The 20,134-nt window shown below is 37.8% G+C and overlaps 1 protein-coding gene across 2 annotated transcripts in view; it reads right to left on the reverse strand.

Moving 5' to 3' along the window:
* The window catches only part of ARHGAP15 (Rho GTPase activating protein 15), a 467,195-nt gene that overhangs the window by 208,053 nt on the left and 239,008 nt on the right, over nt 1-20,134 (reverse strand). For both annotated transcript variants that reach the window (XM_032780498.1, XM_032780495.1), the window contains 2 exons: nt 4,783-4,881; nt 2,591-2,717 (listed from right to left, as the gene is read on the reverse strand). In XM_032780498.1, the coding sequence (XP_032636389.1) occupies nt 2,591-2,717; nt 4,783-4,881 (226 nt within the window). The remainder of the gene's footprint in view (nt 1-2,590; nt 2,718-4,782; nt 4,882-20,134) is intronic.

Here is a 20,134-nt window from a genome sequence, read left to right on the forward strand (position 1 = left end):
GTGTGTGGGGCGGGGAGGGGAGGGAGAGACAGAAAATATGGGACAATCTGCCCATTTTTAAGAAAAAGTCAGGACACCAGCAGGAGGGCCTAAATATGGGACTGTCCCTTTAAAAATGGGACATCTGGTCATCCTAATCAATACCACCATACCAAAACAGGGAAACTTAGCAAACTATCAATTTAAGAAGGAAAGTAGATACTAGGTCATTGGATTTAAATCCAGACCAGGTCAGTGGTGACTGAAAGTCTGTATAATTGAGCTGACCGATGTTCTGGGGCCTGTGTAAACTGAGTTTGCTGGTTTTCAAAATTGTCTCAAAAAGCATCATCACTAGTGGTGCTAATTGTTATCATTTCTGGGAATCTCTGCAGAGGCACTAAGGATTACATGAGCATAGAAACTTAACTCTCATTCCTCATCACCTAGAGGTCTCTTCAGGTCTGAACTGCGGGACAGTTTGGGCTGAAACCTGGGATAGTTGTTGTCTCCACGATACTTGCTCAATCAATAAGCAGAAACTTTCAATATCTTGTGCCAGATCTTTGACACTTTTTTATCAGCATTACATTTAAAATGTAAAGAAAAAATTACAGATTAATACGAACTATCTCTGAATCTTAATTAAAGTTTTCCAGGAGGTGTCAGTAGCTCTTTAACTCACACCAGTTGCCTTTCTTCCTCACAAAAAGTCTGTCTAAGCTTTCACTTTCTTGGTTTCTGTTGGGCTGAGAAATAAACATACTTTAAAAATCCCTTTTTTTTTTTTTTTAATTTGGCTTTGCTGACAGTCATCAATAAAATGGAAGTAACTGAAAGATGATTGTTTAAATTTTGTAATAACTTTATAAGTGCACTTACTGCGGATACTGCACATATCTTCTCTGTGCTCTGCAGTCGAACTGGACAATGAAACGACCACCTGTTAACTGCTAACAATGTGTCATTATCAGTTCTCATGCCTTTTTAAAACAATTTTGGCTCTAGCTGCCAATAATTCTGGCGACGATACTTGTGTGAACATAAAGGGCACAGAAAGCCAAAGGCAGAAAACTGACAATACAGTTTGTGCTTGGACTGCTAATAAGTAAGTGAATACTATGATTTTTCTAATTCCACATAATTACTTAATCTCATGGGGCAAAAAAAAAAAATCCAGATACATATTTTTAAGCAATACAATCTACAGTATTTAAATATAAGCTTCAGTTTGGTGAGATTTCACACCAGATACTTTCAAATTTTTTACGTGTTTAAAGAGCCTCTAACAAGAAAGAGGACACTCACAACTCTCTAAGGTCTAAAAAAGAAATGTAGACTAAGTTTATGTCATTGGTGATCAGTTTCTTCTGTTCTGCCTCCTAAATCATTGTTGAATGAAACATAAGAATTATGATACCATGAAAACAAAAAAGGTCAGCAAACGGTGAGACAGTTGCAAGGCACTTTGCCATTAATTTTAGTTGAAATAGAATCAGGCCGTTAGACTGTGTCACTGCTTGTTGAGCTTTTTTTTAAAATGTATAGCAAAAATGCAACGTAGTAACACAATACAAAGATATATAAGAACATTTTTACATGCTACAATCAAAACTGCTTTACAGTCTATTAAAAAGAGAAAAACAAATATATTTAACTGGACAAGCTACAGAAACCAAATATGGCCATAGGCTTCAAAATGAGGTAGTTAACTGAACTTACTTTTGTATTTACATATGTAGTTCTCACTGTTGTTGCCTATATTTACACCCATTTATCAATGAGAATAAATCATCCATCCACCTAGCTGTCGTATTTCTAAGGCTTGTATCACTTTAGCATTTAATACCCTGATCCTGCAGAGAGTTGTGCATAGGCAAATTCCTTTGCCTGCACAGAGCTCCCCCACTTGTGTGCATTTCAAGGCACATGGGAAGCTGAGTTTATCCTAGAATCAGTACATGCATATCATATCAAAAAAGGGAAACAATTCTAATTTTAATGGTGTGTATGGCATTAGGAAGCCATGAAAAAGCTCTCTGCCTTTAGTCCTCACAAAATCTTCAACATCTCAACACAATTTCAAAAAGAAAGATTATCTAGAGTAGAATAAATCATTACTGGTTTCAGAGAATTTTCTGTTACCATCCCAGTCAAATAAAGTAAAACTTCAGACTTTTGGAATTTAGTTTTTTTCATAACATTATAGTAATGTTTCTGGTTGTCTGAAGCAAAAGATCTGCCTTTTCCTACATACAACTCAAGAGCACAAACATCTATCAGATAAAATTACTCTATCAAAATTAGTTATTTTCCTGAAATAGAAATAAAGTCATTATAATAAAATGTTAGGATAGGATGCAGGTTTCTTACTTTTGAAATAAACACCTCGGAAACATGTCTTTGCTTCCCATTGGAATTTATTTAGGTTAGAAGACAATGTCCCCCCCAACTCAGACATTTGCACATAAAAATTGTCCTTTGCTTAGATGTAAGTTATTTACCCAACAAGGGCAAAAATAGGGCCTAATATTAAGCTCCTAGTTTCATTACTTTTTATAAATAATACAAATTATCTTATGCAAACAGTTATTTAGTTTTAAAAACTTACTTAGAGATTTTCTGTGTTCAGACTTTGGTTCTTTGGACTCAGTACTTAAGCTGCTCAGTAATTCACTGCTAGAGGATCTTTGAAGTTTGAACTCCAGATTTCTTGGTGTACAACTCTGTTGTTTTGGCTGGAAATAATGATTTTTTTTAAAAAAATATATTATATGGAACAATGAAGTACAAAATTACAGAACATTCATAGAATCAGAAACGGATAGACACTTATACCAGATGATATAATGAATATTTAAGTTAAGGAAAGCCTAATACAAAACCTGTTCACCATAAGACTGCTGTTTTATAACCCTTACAGTTGGTTTTAATTTCTCAAATAAATTTCAGATGCTAAATTGGAAAACAAAAGGCCTAATTTTTTTACGTTGGTGACTGAAATGATTTCCCCACTGCATGTGTGTCCAAAGGGTGTTTCTGAATTACTGCAAAGAGGAAATTTGTTTAAAATAGTCTAGCTTCCTATCTTGGAAATTACAGTAATTGTTGAGTTTCAAGTACCACTAATGTGGGACTGGATTCACTTTGAATGCATTTTGGAAGTGGAGAGACGGAGAGGACTCAATGATCCCCTATTGTCCTACTTCATCCACATGGAAGGCAACCAGAACAGGGCTGGTCTCTTACAACAAGAGGAGCAGTGGTATTGTAGCTGGGTTTGACCAGGAAAAATGGGATGTAATCACTCTGGTGCCCACAAGCTCAGATGATTTTTTAAAGAGAAATGCATGTTAAACCTTTTCATAGTTATAGTGGGGGGCACAGATCAGTGTTCATGTTGCCCTCCCATCAGTACAAGGCCTGGAAGCTAATGATCTAACCAGCAGACCAAATTTGGTGATGAATCCTGGCCATGTGCCACCTGAGGTACATTGCACATACACTAAGAAGATGGTTACAGCAGTTGCTGCATCTGCGTATAATTCCCAGTCCACACTGACTTGATAACATGCACATGCCACTGTCCTGCATGGACAACATAGGGCAGACACTCATCTGGTAGGAACTGTCATATCTCCACTGATGATGATAATTTATATCAGCTGAGCATCTACCTTTACATGTTTCTTTGTACTCCCCTCCAAAGAGGTTCAGCCCCCTCAAGCCAGGATTTCACCCTTAGAGGCACGTTAAAAAAACAAACCAAACAAAAAAACAGCAACTGAATTTACGGGAGCTTAATTGAGCAACATAAGCAAGAAAGAGCTTCCACAGAAACTCCACCCAAAATTCTCCAGCAGGATATCAAGTAACAGTACATTTGACCAAAGAAATACAATATATGAAGACATACATCCTCAGATCAAACTTCCCTTGGCTGATTACAGCTTGCAGGTATTGCATTGCTTATAGCCCTTTAAAGAAGCTGTAGCCATATACAAATTAACCCTTTTGGACGTGTCACATAGACCACATTCACAGATACCAGTTTCAGGTGCTATCAACTCAGTTTCAGCAAAATTCCCTGGAAAATTCAGCAAATAGAGAGAACTTTTCTTACTGCATTTTGCAGTAATCAAGAGGGGTCAATGTCCTATGAAAATAAATCTGTTCTTGGATCAGGCATAGATAGAAAAAAGGGATTTGGAATTTATACTGAGTATAGCAAAAAGAAAAGAAAAAAAAACTATGGCTGAATTGGGTTGGGTAATTAAAAATGGTTTTCAGAAAATACAGCCCTGCTTATTTCTAAAAGAAAAACCCCAGCCTTCCTGGGAGAATAACAGCAATCAGTTACAAAGGAATATTATTTGCTGGTGCTATTCTTGTGAATAAGTAATATGAAAATGCATAAAAGGCTCAACTGTATTAATAGTTCTATTGAAGATTATATACTCTAGGCTGCATAAACAGAAAATGTAAAAATTCATTAGTTATTAAGCGCTTGTGTGCTTTTACAACTCACAGTAAACCAATGCCCTTGTTATTCCAGAGAAATAAATGCAGGATTCTGTTTTAAGACGGGAATCAAATGACTTTTTAGTTCAACAACCTTGTTTATCTGATTTTTTTTTTTACAAGATATACATATATACATATTTATATATCCTCCAAATAAAGGAAAGTGTCTCTAGTTAGCTAGCTTTCTGCCTGTCTAAAACCTCTATAGATGCCTAAGCAAATGAAGTTTAAATTACTACATCTTAATTAATAAAGGTAACAGCCAAAACAAATACATACCAATCTGTCAATTGCATTTTTGATAGCGTGGAACCAATCCAATATGATGAAGTCAATATCTGACTGAAGGAGGAACTCATTTCCTGATATCGTTGTGATCTGGTTGGGGGAAGGGGGGAAGAAATGACAGGTAAGCAAACCACACAAGATAGATCATTTTATTTTATTTTATTTTGTTTTAGTAATATATACTCTCTCACACACTGAAATGCTTTCTTTTTGTGCCAGTAATTATCTCTTAGAGAACTGGGAATTACCAAGCAGTTTTGAACCTCTCTTTGAAAACTGTTAATCTATGTCACAACAAATGACTTATTGTCTCAGTAATATAACTATTAAATACAAAGAATACTAAAATAATGTTAATGTGACACATGCTAAGAAAAGCCAGGGAATTCAGAGTTAAGACAGACAGTTCAAATCTAAGTCAAGGCACTCCGGAAAAAAATGCACATGCATGTGTTAGAATTAATTGTGAATTTCCTATCATTTTAGGTTTCTGTTACAAGTCTGCTAGCATTTGTTTTTTACATTTGATTTCTCTATATTGGAGGTTATAAATATATTTACCTAAGACCCCAGCATGCCTCTTTCTGAACACTTCAGTCAAATTAATATGTGTTATTGCTTTTTTTTTTTTAAAAAAAAATACAGGTATATCTATAGCAAAGTAATTAGGAGCCCATTTACCAAGAAAAATAGTTGATCTGAATATAAGTCAATTTACATTTTTGACCTCCACACTGGGAATATTTACCAAAAGAATATTAATTCCCCTGACATGCAGCTCCATAGTCTAATGTAGCTGGTGATATTTGGTGTAAATATGCACACTTTCTTTCTTTCAGTCTGAACTTTTTCTGAAGTGTTATGGGAATTATTCATATTTGGAGAAAGAGAAACAAAGAATGCTCATGTCTTCACATAGAGGGACTGTGCATGAAAGATTCAGAATATAGGGAATGTACAAGTGTCTATAAATTTGGCCATTCATTCAGACGTGCTCCAAACTTTATAACCAGGGACCATATCCTGAGGCTCTTACTCAGGTCTTTCGCAAGCAAGAATCTCACTGAAATTTTTGTCCAAGAAAGTAATGAGGACAAATGTAAGGTTGGCAAGATTTGAACTTCGAAGTTCATTTAAACAGAGAGACTTGATATGGTGTGGGGTTACTGTCTAGTCTCACTACACCTGGAGTTCATTTTAAGGCATCAAGGAGCAAAGGCCAAGTGTCATTACCGCCTAAGCTTGTATGCTATTAATTTGACCACACCTTGGAGTGCTTAATTGTTAGTCAAGCCCTCATCCTGCTGTGATATTCACAAGCACAGACCCTTATGATCACATGAGTCCCGCTGATATCAGCACACATCATTTCCCCATCTCTTCTTCCCTGCCATGACACCAGAAAAGGTGGCAAAAGCCAATGTGGCCTAAGGCTTTATTAACTGTTCTGTGACTCTCTCTGATTTGAGGAAACCCCTCTAAGAAGTGGTTCCAGAATCAACAGCAGCTAAGGAGACTCTTGGCAGCATAGCTCCATGAAGTCATCCTGTCAGAGAGGTAGGGAAGGTGGGGCAAAAGGTCCAGGACCTAGCTTCAAATCACAGGGCTTCTGTGCAAGTCTACACCGGGATGCCTGGGCACTGGAAGTGGACCTGACTCCCATTCCATTGTGAGCAGGAAGATGACGACAGACTTTCAGAATGATTGGGGAAAATTCAGAGCCCCTTCCATAAAAGAGCCAATCAGCCCATAGCTGATTATATTACCCCCTAGCATAATCACTATCCTGTAGATCTCAAATACTTGATTTCCAAAGCCAATGTTGTTATCCTGCTTGTGAAATAAAAAGGTAAAATCCTCCTCTCTTTTTTTAGCAACAGTGCAAATTCAAAATCCAACTTAAGGTAAGCAGATCTCTGATTCTTTCCCTGGTTTACACTGAAAGCTTTTGGGTTATAAATGTATTACATAACATCACAATTTATTAACATACACATGCAGAAATGAATTAGATCAAACACAGAGGACAATTCAATCTAATACATCTCTTTCAGTATAAACAAATCATTATTAAAACTATAAAAAGAAATAACATTTTCAAAATAAGAGCAACATACATTATAAGATTTACTGTATTTTGAAGGCTTAAGAAGGACACAACATAGTTCAGTCTTCCATTCAGTAACATCAGGCTTTATTAAAATACAAGTATTTCAGCATTGCATAAACATTGTACCCTATGATATGCAAAAGAGATACTTCGTTGCTAACAAGACAAAAGCAAAACACAGTTTGAAAGTTTCTGTGTCTGAATGTGTTATTGTAATAATCATATATAAACAGTGATTTATGAATAAATCAGTAAAATAGATCACAGAATTGCAGGAAGAGATTTCATTCAAAATATACTCTCTATAAGATATAGTTCAAGTCCATTTCTCTCTTTCTTCATACTAATCTTCAGAGTAACCAGGCAATTTCAAGAAGACTGCTACTGCTCTCTACAGTTTAAATACATCCACTTCTTAATTACAGTCAGTAATTGACTTTGTTCTGCTCCATTCCAGTCATTCACAGGAAAGCAGTTCCAAAGGCTTTGGCTGGTAAATCCCATTTAACGTGTAGGTTTCCTATCCCACTTTCATATATTACCTCCTTAGGATTTCTGATAAATGGTTCTTGGAAAGGATTGCTAAACCATACTTGCACTTTGAACAATCGAATTTCCAATACCCTAGGGACAAGACATCAGTAAAGAATGCTAGCTTTGACTAAACCTTGTGATTGAACAATTTATGATCACTGCCCTATATGCTGTATAACTAACAAGTGTAAATGGTTCAATATTAAGGTGGACTAACATGCCATCTCTGTATCAGGTGTAACTGAAAAAAACATAGGGACTAGACAAAAATGAAACACAACTCTGCAAAAGTACCAAGAGCTCTAGCTAGAGATGCCAGGCTCCATTTTGCCTATTACTCCACTAATTTAAATATCTCCTGAAATCCCTTCTCTCTGCATATTATGTTTTCAAGGCATGTATTCTGGCAACTATGTGTTTATGTACCTTTAAAAAATTGCTGATATTGTCAATATGTACTAGAAACCTAAAAGGAATAAATAACTTGTATAGCACTCTGTTATTTGGGGAGTGTGTCATCCAGTGGTTAGAACAGATGACTAGGAATCAAGACTCCTGGGTTCTCTTTCTGGCTCTGTAATTGACTTGCTATGTCCCATGGGAAAATCACTTAAAGCATAAGATCCTCTTGTATCGTGTGCCTGTTTTGAATTTCACCACAGCATAGTCTGGCTATAAAGCCAGCTTAACTAGCCAAGTGAGGATCATCCCAATATAAGGACTAGAGTTAACATACTCTTCATGATGCCAGCACAGTAGGAAAACAAGGGTATGGAACACACTCCTACATGTTAGTCCTGGGCTGCTTAGGGATTGCTATTAGGTGCTGCCCTGTAAAGCCATGTGAGGAGGCTATGGTATTATGACTACCATTACAATGATACTAACCAATGCATAGGTGCTCCCTAGAATGAATGCACTACATTCTAGCAGTACCCCCTTCTAATGATATTTTACCTGACTTATATTACTTGCATAAGTTATGAAGTGTGTACGAATGCACCGCTTTAGGGCTTCCCAAACCTTTTCAGAGCATGGATCACAGCTGAAGAGAGTATCCCACAGACCACCTTCCTTTCCATTGGTCTTTGAGTAACATTCTTATGGCAACTGCATCAATTGCTTACGTGGAAAATATTCTTAACTACCTTTAGTGCAATTTTAAAGGTGGAATCAAAGGGGAGGAGCCAGCATGATATTATTAGCCAGCTTTCCACAGGCCATTGGTGGCCTGGGCCTCAGTTTTGTAACCATTGTACTAGTTCAAGACAGCCATAAACATATTTTTACATGACCTCCAAGATATTCTTTGAAATATCTGTATTTCTATACACATACACATTTCTTTGCTCAGATTGCTTTACTTCATACATTTGCTTTAGCTACATTTAATAAGGTAGAAGCAATTTTAAAGATGCTATTGACATACAATATATATAAGACCCTTGGAAATTCCAGGGAGGTAAGAAGAGAAATTCATATGAGAGAACAAAAAGGCAAAACTTATAAGTGCACTTATATCAAAGTGCATGTGTTCATCTGTTACATATTTAAGGCTTTTTTTTAGTGACAGGCTAATTTCAGACAGTGGAGAGCAAACCTTGATACAAGGCACCTAGCAGTGAAGTGGAAAGTCCACTGGGGGTGAATGGTGGAAAGAAATGACAGCAAAAGATGGATCAACCTCTCATCTGAAACTGGAGAGGCTGGAAGGAGCAGCCCATAAATCAATGTGATGGTTGGTGATATGACCAGGGTCCATGGGGAATGTGGCCATTCAGTGAATCCTTGCTGTAGCTATTACCATTTCTCTGGAGCACTCAGTAGAACACAAAGCTGTCCCCCATCAAGGGAATGTAATTTGCCCTTATATAGCACTTTCAATTCTGAGGATCTCAAAGCACTTTACAAACATGAATGAATTAAGCCTGACAGCAATCCTGAGAGACAGGTAATATTAACCCCATGTACAGATTGTAAAATTGAGGCATCACAACGTTAAGTGACCTCCCCAAATTCATAGCCAAGAATAAAACCTAAGTCCAGAACCCAGGCCTGTGCTTAATTCACAAAAGCATCTTTCCACTCACAATATACACAAAGATATGAGATCATTGCCATAGGTCAGTGTTTCCCAAACTTGGGATGCCACTTGTGTAGGGAAAGCCCCTGGCAAGCCAGGCTGGTTTGTGTACCTGCCGCATCTGCAGGTCCGGTTGATCACAGCTCCCACTGGCTGCGGTTCGTTGCTCCAGGCCAATGGGAGCTGCCGGAAGCAGTGCGGTCTGGGGGACGTACTGGCCGCCACTTCCAGCAGCTCCCATTGGCCTGGAGCAGCGAACCGTGGCCAGTGGGAGCCGTGATCGGCTGAACCTGCAGATGCGGCAGGTAAACAAACCAGCCTGGCCCACCAGGGGCTTTCACTACACTAGCAGCATTCCAAGTTTGGGAAACACTGCCCTAGGGCACAGGGTTTACTCCCCTGTGAAATAGGTGGTAGGAGATCCTGTGTCTCTGAAACAGTTCTTACCCAATTCACATGCTCCCCAACCCTTGATCTCTGGAAATGTATGCCTATTGTACCATGTTTCCAAGGCTATCCTTCAGTCATTGCTAGCCATCCTGATCCCTATCATGGAGAGGGGGGACCGAAAAGATAACAAAGCCCCATGCTGTTTATTTTCCTCAGACATTTTGGAGGGTCAAGCATGGAGTCCCTCTGCCCCACATAGCACCACCATATTCTCCATCCCCAGCCCAGCCAGTCACCATGCTTAGGAAGGAAAAGGTGCTGTGGAGGTGGCTGACCTCCCACCTTTTCTGTGAGGGAGCAGCTATCCCTGTGCAGAGGATTCCCTCCATGCACAGATCCGGGGGTTATGATTTTCTTCTCATGTAATTATACAGCAATGCACTGCCCTGACCCCCATTAACACATGTCTGGGCTTGCAAATGCCTGAATTTCACCCAGAAAAAGAAGCTTAAAAATTAAGGTTTTTCCCCCCTTTTCTTTACATTTATCATTAGAGTATAGCATAATTTTGGTACAGAATACAGTAGATATTCATGGGTTTATCCACACCCAAAGTAAGCAGAAGTAGAATTTAATTAAAATAAAGTTTGTAGACATTTGGCACATCTTAGTGGTTTAATTAATCTGGTATGAATTGTGTTTGAACTGAATTAAACAGAAACAGAGATCTGTAGTTTTTAAAAACACGTCAAAAGTGTATTTCATTGCTAGAAGTTGATCTAAATTATTTTCTCTTTGATAATCCCGTCTCTTACCATGTTTGTGCTGAATGAGTAAGCAGTAAAAAGAAGAATATATAAAATACTTACTTGTGCTCCACTATGAGGCAAATATGCAACAATGAACAAAACGAACAAAAGCAAACAAACAATCAGTATTCTACTGCATTTTATTCACCTTGCATCACATATCCATGCTATGATATATCCTGTCAAGCTAACATTGTCATGGTTATGCTAATAGTTAAATTACTTAGCGGACTCAAAGGTGTTTATGACCACCACGGAAATTACATTATCAGGCAGATTGTCTATCTCAAATTACAGTCTGGCTTGACTAACCTCTAATAGTCCTTCTGACATGTCAAGCAAAGTTAATATAAAAATGAGGGTGAAGTATCAATTTGAAGAAAAAGGTTTCTACCAGCTCTCCAAAAAAATGTTTCTTGTTAAAACATTTTGTGAGAAAGTATTTGTCTTGTGTTCCCAATGTTGCTAGATGTTAAGTAAATATATGCTGATTGCAAAAAAGTTGCTTTGGCAACTCTCTTATTAAAATGCATTTGTAACCCCCATCTGTCATGAAAGTTTTAAAAAGTTTGTTTACTTTGGATAGCCGCCTTATCCAAGGTTACCCCAGCAAACAATGATGGCAGTCTTCAGAAGTTGTGTGAGGAACAAGCCACTGGGGATCCATTTTTGTTTTAATTGGCACACACAAACACTTTTCTGGTCTGTCAAAAAGATCAAGCTAATATGCATGGAGGGTGTTATATTCTCAGCTTTTGGGAGTAGTAAAGCTCCCTTTATTTAAGTAATTTAAATGATAGACTGTAAAAACTTTGCAAATCAAAAAAATGTTTTATACTTTCTTTGGGAATATTTGTTTTGAGCAACAGCAAATGTTCTACATATCTAACAATGTTGAACCTTATGTTATAATTACCCTGATTCTTTTGACTCTTCAAAAAATTGTTACTAAATCCAAACATTGCTAAATAAAAGAGGCAACAAATAACTCCTTCATTTTTACAACTTCCACCGTGATAACAATTGTGAGCGCATTTTATTCCAGAAGTTTATAGGATATATTTTCAGCGTGTTTGGATATGATTGATTTGCATGTACATTTGGTGGAAATGTGAGTAGCGTCATTAGATCAAAACAAACTGCTCCAGTAAGTAATTTGTTATTTAATGGGGAAAAAACACAAATGTTTGGACTACAAAAGAAGTGGTTTTCAAGTGGATACAAAATTCTACTGGTCTGAGGTCAAACTTACAAGGAAGAGTGCTTTCTTAATTGAAATTGAGATGTCTCTTTGATACCCCCAAACAATTTTGCCCTGCGAGTTCTTAGAACAGACACTTGTTCAGCATAATAAAATCATATATACTCAAAGTCTGGATTGTTCAAAAGAAAAGATGTGTCTTCGGGTCTAATTCTTTTCTCTTTCACTTACTTCTTAACAGTTAATTGTTACTCTTGAATAACACCAGCGTTAATGAGGAGAGAATTGGGTTCCCTATCTGCATTACAGGACAAATTCTTTCCCTTCTTCCTAGTCTATGAAGGATCCCTAAGGCAGTAGAATGGATCTGATTTCAATTCCAAGGCAGATGGATGGTATTTGGGAAACTCCTGAAGGGGAAACATCTCCTGAGCCACAGGAGCACAGGCAGAAAGGCAGAGAAGAAATGGGCTGGAGCTGGTAGATCCTATGCTCCATGAATAAGTCAGCTCTGGTCCCGTGTGTGAGTCACAAGAATAGCCAGAGATGAGAAGGCTCTCATAGTTTGTCTTAGAGGGCTAACATGCAGAGAACTGTAGGTTTAGAGGACTCCTCTCTTTTAGAGTGTGCAGAACACCTTAATGCCAGGCCTTGCTACTCAGATTGGGAGCTGAGAATGGGATTTGTGTTTGAAATAAAAGGACTGTTAGAGGTTAGTAAATCCAGACCTGTAATTTGAGATAGACAATCCGCCCATTGCATATCAAATTGAATAAAGTTGAATTTTCACCATTATAATTTAAGTTATACGTACTTCTAGTCATCTTTTTTTCAGCTCACAAGCAACAGTTTTCCATGAAAGTCTTCAATTACAAATATTATTGCTCTTCCGGTTGAAGAAATAACTGATGGAGAATTATAAATAATGCCCAAAGTTACAAGCTGAGAGCACTATTATCCAATCAATGCCGCATTTTACTCCCATAGGGCATAAATGATTAACTCCAGAAATCCTGTTCAGTCAGTGTCTGGCCAGTCTTTTTGTCAGCAAAACACTGCTGGCCAGCTTGGATGTCAGTATTGTCAAACTATTTTTAATGACATGATCATGTCTTGGCCATTGACATTATGTTTTTCCACTGACAAGTATAATACGCTCTCTCTCTCTCTCGCTCCTTCTTCTTCTTCTCTTCCCTCAGGGAAGACAGAAATGTACAATGAACACAGAAACAGACCATGTTTGACGTCATGATATTGAACGTGCTCTTTTGCAAACAGCAGCCAACCCTGCCTGTCCCCACTAAGACCTAGCATCAAGCACCAGTGTTGCACTCCCAAAAAGAGCTAGTTAGTGCAAGTTAGGATTGAGCACCTCTTGGCCCCCTGTTACACTTCCTGGCCTCCTCAGCCTGGTTCTAACCATTGAGCTGGATTGCTGGTGCTTGCCCCTGACAGTGGAACTGATGAAACACTTCTGGCTTCCCCAGCTACAAATGATGTAATGGGAGTGGGGCACATTAGACTTCTGTCAGTCATTCAGGCAAGGGAGCTGGGGATGGCAGCCATCAAGGCATAATGGTTTCAAAGCAGAAAACATTAGGAAAATAAGGTGGGGGAGAGGGAGACAAAGGCAAAGGAAGTAGGAAGGAAGACAGAGACACACACAACAAATTATTCAAGAAGGAGAAGCAAGAGAGAGATAACAATCGAGACACAGTTTAACAATACTGTTTGACTAAATGGGAAAACAAGGGAAAAGAAAATTGTGTGTATTGTTCAAAGATTTAAGACAGAGGGTAATATAACACAACCTTCTACAAGATACTTTTTCCTGTGGGGCAATATTTTCCTGCTATTGCGTTCACAATCTGTGTCTATATATTACACATACACCACACTTATTGGCATGGTTTCTTTGAGAAACCCCATCTTTCTTAGCTTTACCAGCAGGACAAGACATCGTGATTAATAGCCCTGCTGTCCAATTTTATATGCACGTTATCACACATTATGATATATGCGAATGAAACTCAACATGATAAGTCATTGTACCAAACAACATCAAAAGGATGATGTGTGCTATGTTTTCAGTACAATCGGTCTAAAGGATGTACACGTTTGTTTGTTTGTTTTAAATACTACATGCATGTAGATTTTGTTTTGTTGACACTGTAGATTTATTCTATAGTAGCAGAGAATTTTTACAACTACATTGCTTGAAGGCAAAAGCAGGTACTGCTGTGGGTATTTTATTTACTCACATACATCTCCTATTAATAAGTGCTGAGATTACACAACACAAAAAAGAGACATTGCTATAAGTATCTTTATACTTATAGTAACTTATTTGTCCATGATTATAAGTGTTTATAAAACATTCAAGAATCGTTCCTTGTCTACTTATACTAATGAGAACACCTGTTAACTTTAGAGCTGCACAGACTTATTTGCATTGAATTCAGGTTTTTGCACACTATACATTGCTTTTGAAACAATTAGATGTTTACAGAGAAATATAGTTAAAAGAGGAACAGCAGTTTGAATGCCCTCCAGCCCAAGTCAGTGCTAATCCAGGTTTGAGTGAAAAACAGAAATCTGCTGAATTATAATAGTGATGCTAATTCTGTTAGCAGTGAACAAAGGTGTACCTGAAAAGTACTGATAGCAGATGTGTATTTCATACTTGTGGGGAGAAGTACCCACTGCTGAGAGAGGTAGTTCATAAGGATGAGATAGTGGTACTGAATATATATTTTTCTCATTCTTATTTTTCTGCCTCCTCTGCATGAAGTGTTTTTCTTCTTTTTCTCTAACGAGACTCCTTCCACATAATGGAAATGGAGCATGTGTAGTCAGTCCTCCAAAAGAGTTGTTCACACTACTTTATTCATTTGTCATTAGACAATGCAATAGAAAAATTCAAGAAACCTTCTAAAACTAAAGACCCATGTACAATTCTCTGCTATTGAACTTTTCTCATTGTGCCGAGGGGAAGAGAAGCAAAAGGTCTCTTTCCTCAAACCAGGTCTGCTGAATGATAGTGTAACATTGTGCCACTACAGAACCAGGCTAGCTGGCTTTTGGGACTCTATTTAACAATGATACAAAACACCAAAGCCGGTCCATGATAGGAACATGTATTGCGCCAACTGTGTCAAGTTCTTAAGCTTAGCAGGCAGAAATATATGATGGTTATCTTTACTTTTCTTGCACAGAGCAACTGGGCAACATATACACAAAATCAGTGCTTTCATCTTTGCCTTTCCATCCCCATCAGCACACAAATTCTAAGAAAAGTTACAGTTGACTTTAGGTGGTGTGATTTAAGGCTGCTTCATTCATTCATTTAGGAAAATATTTCCTGTAAAGTAGTATTTTCTTTCCATTAACTGCAAAATATATTCTTCAAAATATTTTTATTTAGTTATTTAACATTTTAAATTTAAAATAATGATGTTGATATTTACTAAAAATGGAATTATATTGTTAGGATCTAAATGAGCTGTGTAGTTTAAAGACTAACTATTTTGTTAGACAATACTCACTCAAGTAATGATATTTATACTGCATCTAGCAGGTATGCAAGGTCACAGAAATCTATGCTGTACTTCATAAAGACCAAAGACACTAAGGAGGGAACACAATCCTGCAACAATTATTCAGTCCTGAGGATCTGGAATCAATTTTACTTTATAAGAAATTCAGGATCACTGAATAATCTGGAGCATGGGTTTCTTTCAGAGAGCACCAGCTGCCATTCGGTATGTAAATTTGCTAGTCTAGGGATCCACAGCATGGACTTTTGCATCTCAAAATCCCAGGACTGGTGATATTGCAATCCCTAGATTTCAAGATTGGAAACAATTAGAGGATCATAGGATTCCACTTTTTCTCAACTGTGGAACTGCATTGACAGCCATGGACTAGCATTGGCCCATACATACACATAGGTGTCATAGTGGACCATAAGCCAAATATGAGTCAACAGTGTGATACTGCTGCAAAAAAAGCAAACGTGATTCTGGGATGCATTAACAGGTGTGCTGTGAACAAGATATGAGAAGTCATTCTTCCGCTCTACTCTGCGCTGGTTAGGCCTCAACTGGAGTATTGTGTCCAGTTCTGGGCACCGCATTTCAAGAAAGATGTGGAGAAATTGGAGAGGGTCCAGAGAAGAGCAACAAGAATGATTAAAGGTCTTGAGAACATGACCTATGAAGGAAGGCTGAAAGAATTGGGTTTATTTAGTTTGGAAAAGAGAAGACTGAGAGGGGACATGATAGCAGTTTTCAGGTATCTAAAAGGGTGTCATCAGGAGGAGGGAGAAAACTTGTTCACCTTAGCCTCTAATGATAGAACAAGAAGCAATGGGCTTAAACTGCAGCAAGGGAGATTTAGGTTGGACATTAGGAAAAAGTTCCTAACTGTCAGGGTGGTTAAACACTGGAATAAATTGCCTAGGGAGGTTGTGGAATCTCCATCTCTGGAGATATTTAAGAATAGGTTAGATAAATGTCTATTAGGGATGGTCTAGACAGTATTTGGTCCTGCCATGAGGGCAGGGGACTGGACTCGACCTCTAGAGGTCCCTTCCAGTCCTAGAGTCTATGAATCTATCAATCTATGGCATTCTAAATAGTAGTGTAGCAATGCCATAGATTAATAGCCCAAAATATTATTTCACAATATCAAACAGTCAACATTTCTGTCATTTGAAAATAGGTGTCTCAGGGTAGCTCTTATAGGGAAAGGCAGAAAACAACATGTAACTCATTATAAATACACTAATGCTGAAATTCATCCTTTACAAAACTTCCGCAATCCTTATGGGAGTTGTGAGAAATTATTTTCAATACCTCCTACCAGCCATAAACCACCCACAAACCTGCACTGCAGGCCCCCCTCCCCAACATCTTCCACTGTCCTGCAAATTACAGCAGGGTTTGGGGCTACTGGAGCTAATAAATGTAGATTCAGTGGTCCAGACCTTGGCTTACCCTCTCTATGCCTCAGCCTGTTCAGAGCCAGAATGGAGAGACCATCTGTAGAGATCCCTTTCATGGTGCTGTATCAGTCAGTGCATCACTACTTTGATGTTTTGTGCAAGGCCTCCATACCTCCAGTGAATTTCATCCTAAAGGTGCAGCTTTTAAAACTCCTGACACATCCATTGGGCCACCAAGTTCCTTGGTGAGCCAGGATTTATTGAGTGAGTTAACCTCACCTCAGGTTGGATAAGGGACATATTGAGAAATCACCCTCACAACTTTCTTAAAACATGTCATGATGTTATTTGCTTTATGTACAATAATAGAGATGTAGAACAGACCAACCTGTCACAAAATATTATAGAAAAAGAATGATACAGGCTTTGAAAGTATTAACTCTAACCAGAACTCGAACTACTTTCCTGACCACCCTCAATACAAGGAAAAAATCAGAGTATTGTGTTGGACAAGTGGAAACACTGATTAAAGTTGAAAGAATGAAAATGGAGAATTTTAATGAACCAGGAAGACTATTCTCTTAAACTCTAGCCATCCAGTTAAAGAAAGAACACATGGGAAACCACCATTAAACAAGACATGATGGTTGTCTTTTAGTAACTTCTATCAAGGTGATAAGAATGGACTCAGAAATGAATTATTATCATTTGTATTGTGGTAGCACCTAGAAGGCCCACTGAGCACTGAGGTCCCATTATGCTAGGCACTGCACACACACACACACACACACAGTGAAGACATGGTTCCTATCTCAAAGAGCTCGCTATTTGAATATAAGAGAAAAGATAACTGGTGGGTACCACAAACAGATAAGGGAGCACACAGTAACAGTGATATGGTTATGATTAGCATAAGGTGCAATCATAGGATGGAGATTAATGGAAATTTTCCCACAGTTTCCAACCAAAATGAAATCCAAGATACTTCAGTAGGTTGTAATTTATCAACTCATTCTCAGTGACACTGTTGTCTGGGACAAGTGAGAAATTATAATAATTTTTGGTTTCAGATGGAGCTAAAAATTAGAATGCAGGAACATAACTAAAGTGATATTTGGCTGTGAAAACCTACTACTTATGGGCTAAATTGTGAAACCCTTACTCAGACTAGTGAGCAAGTACTCACACATAGATTAACCTTTAACTAAAGATTATGTCATGTGATGAAACCTCCAGGAATATGTCCAACCAGAATTGGCAACCCTAGTAATGTCTGAAATTTTGAAATACTATAGTTTCCTTACAAAACACTGTCAGTCAAGTTTCAGACTCTCACACAATTCACAGTAACTGGACAATCTGCAGGGATATGCCACAATGTGATATAGCATACAAAAAATTTGAAAAACTCTTGTTCCCAGAAACAAAATCACATCTCTTAGTTTTAAACACAATGATTGCAAAATATTTGGCCATCAACACTGATGACAAAGGTTGGGTAATCAATAACGTTTGTGGTTGAATTACTGACTGATAAGTAATTTCCTGCTATTCACGAGTAGAATTAAGAAGTAGTTCCTTGGATTTGGCAAGGTCTCCCTCTTTTCTAAATACGACGTGTCTTAAAGTTTAATATTCTTTTACATTACTAAAGGAATAGTTGGGATGAGGCAGTGTTTCCACATGCTTTTGGAGTGGCATTTCCTGCAATCACTTAAGAGATAAAACATGAGAATCTGAAAATAAAAAAATGCTAAATTATCAGCCATGGAAATGGCAAGCTATTTAGCTTTTTAGTTCATTAGCTATGAGATTTTAGTTGGATTTTATAGCTCCATGACAGTCACTCCCCTTCCTGGCATTAGCAAACATACAGTACATACAATGGGAGAACAAATAAAGCGTATGAAAACTGTTATGGCCTCCTTTTCCAAAGATGTCACAATGCATATTTATTCAAGTACAATTTAGGTGACTGGAGACCCAGGCTTATCCCACAACACAAACTACAAAGATAGAATGTCCATTACCAGAGCACTATTTTATGGATCCCTGACTCTCACATCCCCTCATTCCTAACACACTATTACAAATATCATAGAGTAGTGAGTGACATATGACAACTAGAAAGCAATATGAGGTCAGATATATTTTAAACCTTAAAAACTGCCAAACAAAACAAAAAGTCTTAAGAAAACTGGAATTTTTGAGCTTACTTGCTAAGGTTTTATGTTTCACCACATTACAATCCCACCCATGCCCTAAATCCTGAATTTTTGTTTCCTTGCCACTAAAATAATTAGGTATGTTAACGGATTCTTGAGGCAGACAAAGTTAAATTGAGAAGTTACTTCCTGTTGATGTGTGATACTGGCTTATAGGACAAGAGCTGGAAAAGCTGATTCTCTCCCTTTAATCATGCTAATGATTGGAGATGTGCTCAAGACTGGAGACATGTGAACGATTTTGCACTGTAAACAATATCAATGAAATTAATATTTTGATCAGCTTCACAATAATGCTACAAATTGATTGCTCTGCAAAATCATGTCCCACTATTGCTAATAAGCTGAAACCTTGAATTAAAGGAAAAACTTTCAAAGTAGACCCTGCCAATACATCATCTTATTTGTTCTTCCTTCATCTTCCTGGTATTGGCCTAGATGCAGCAAGGCACTTAAGCACATTGATAACTTTCTGGGCATGAGCAGTCGCATTGTCGTCAGTGGCACGACTTAAGATTAGCAAATAAAACATTTAGTATTATGAGGCAGCAGCAGCAATAGCAGCAATGCTGATCTTGTTGAAACAGAAGGGTACCACGGATATTGTAGAGAATAAAGCACGTTTAAGTGACAGATTGTAGGTACACTATATAAAGCTAAAGAAATAAGAACTGAAAGCATTTGAGGTCACTGCTACCCATTCTTTTGTAGATGATTGTTTTGAGTAAAGAAGTAGCCAAATACAACAAACTAGAGACAGGATGAGGCAAGATGATTTTGGTTTGGGTTTTATTCTTCTGTACATCCCTAGGAAAGCAAGTGACAACAGTCTATGATAACCCTCCTGAGACTATGGAGTGAGGTTAGCTCACTAGAGAAACAGAAAAGCTATCATGTGACTTCACTTATGTGAGAAAACTCAAACAACCTAACACTCTGTCCACTTGCAGACTACTGAAATGGGAAATTAATGCAGTTTTCCTTCTAGGTTTGGATAAGATGAGCCAGAGTCAAAAGGCAAACGACTAGATCTGTTAGAAAACTGG

This window comes from Chelonoidis abingdonii, chromosome 10 (genome assembly GCF_003597395.2).
Source record: "Chelonoidis abingdonii isolate Lonesome George chromosome 10, CheloAbing_2.0, whole genome shotgun sequence".
Lineage (NCBI taxonomy): Eukaryota > Metazoa > Chordata > Testudines > Testudinidae > Chelonoidis > Chelonoidis abingdonii.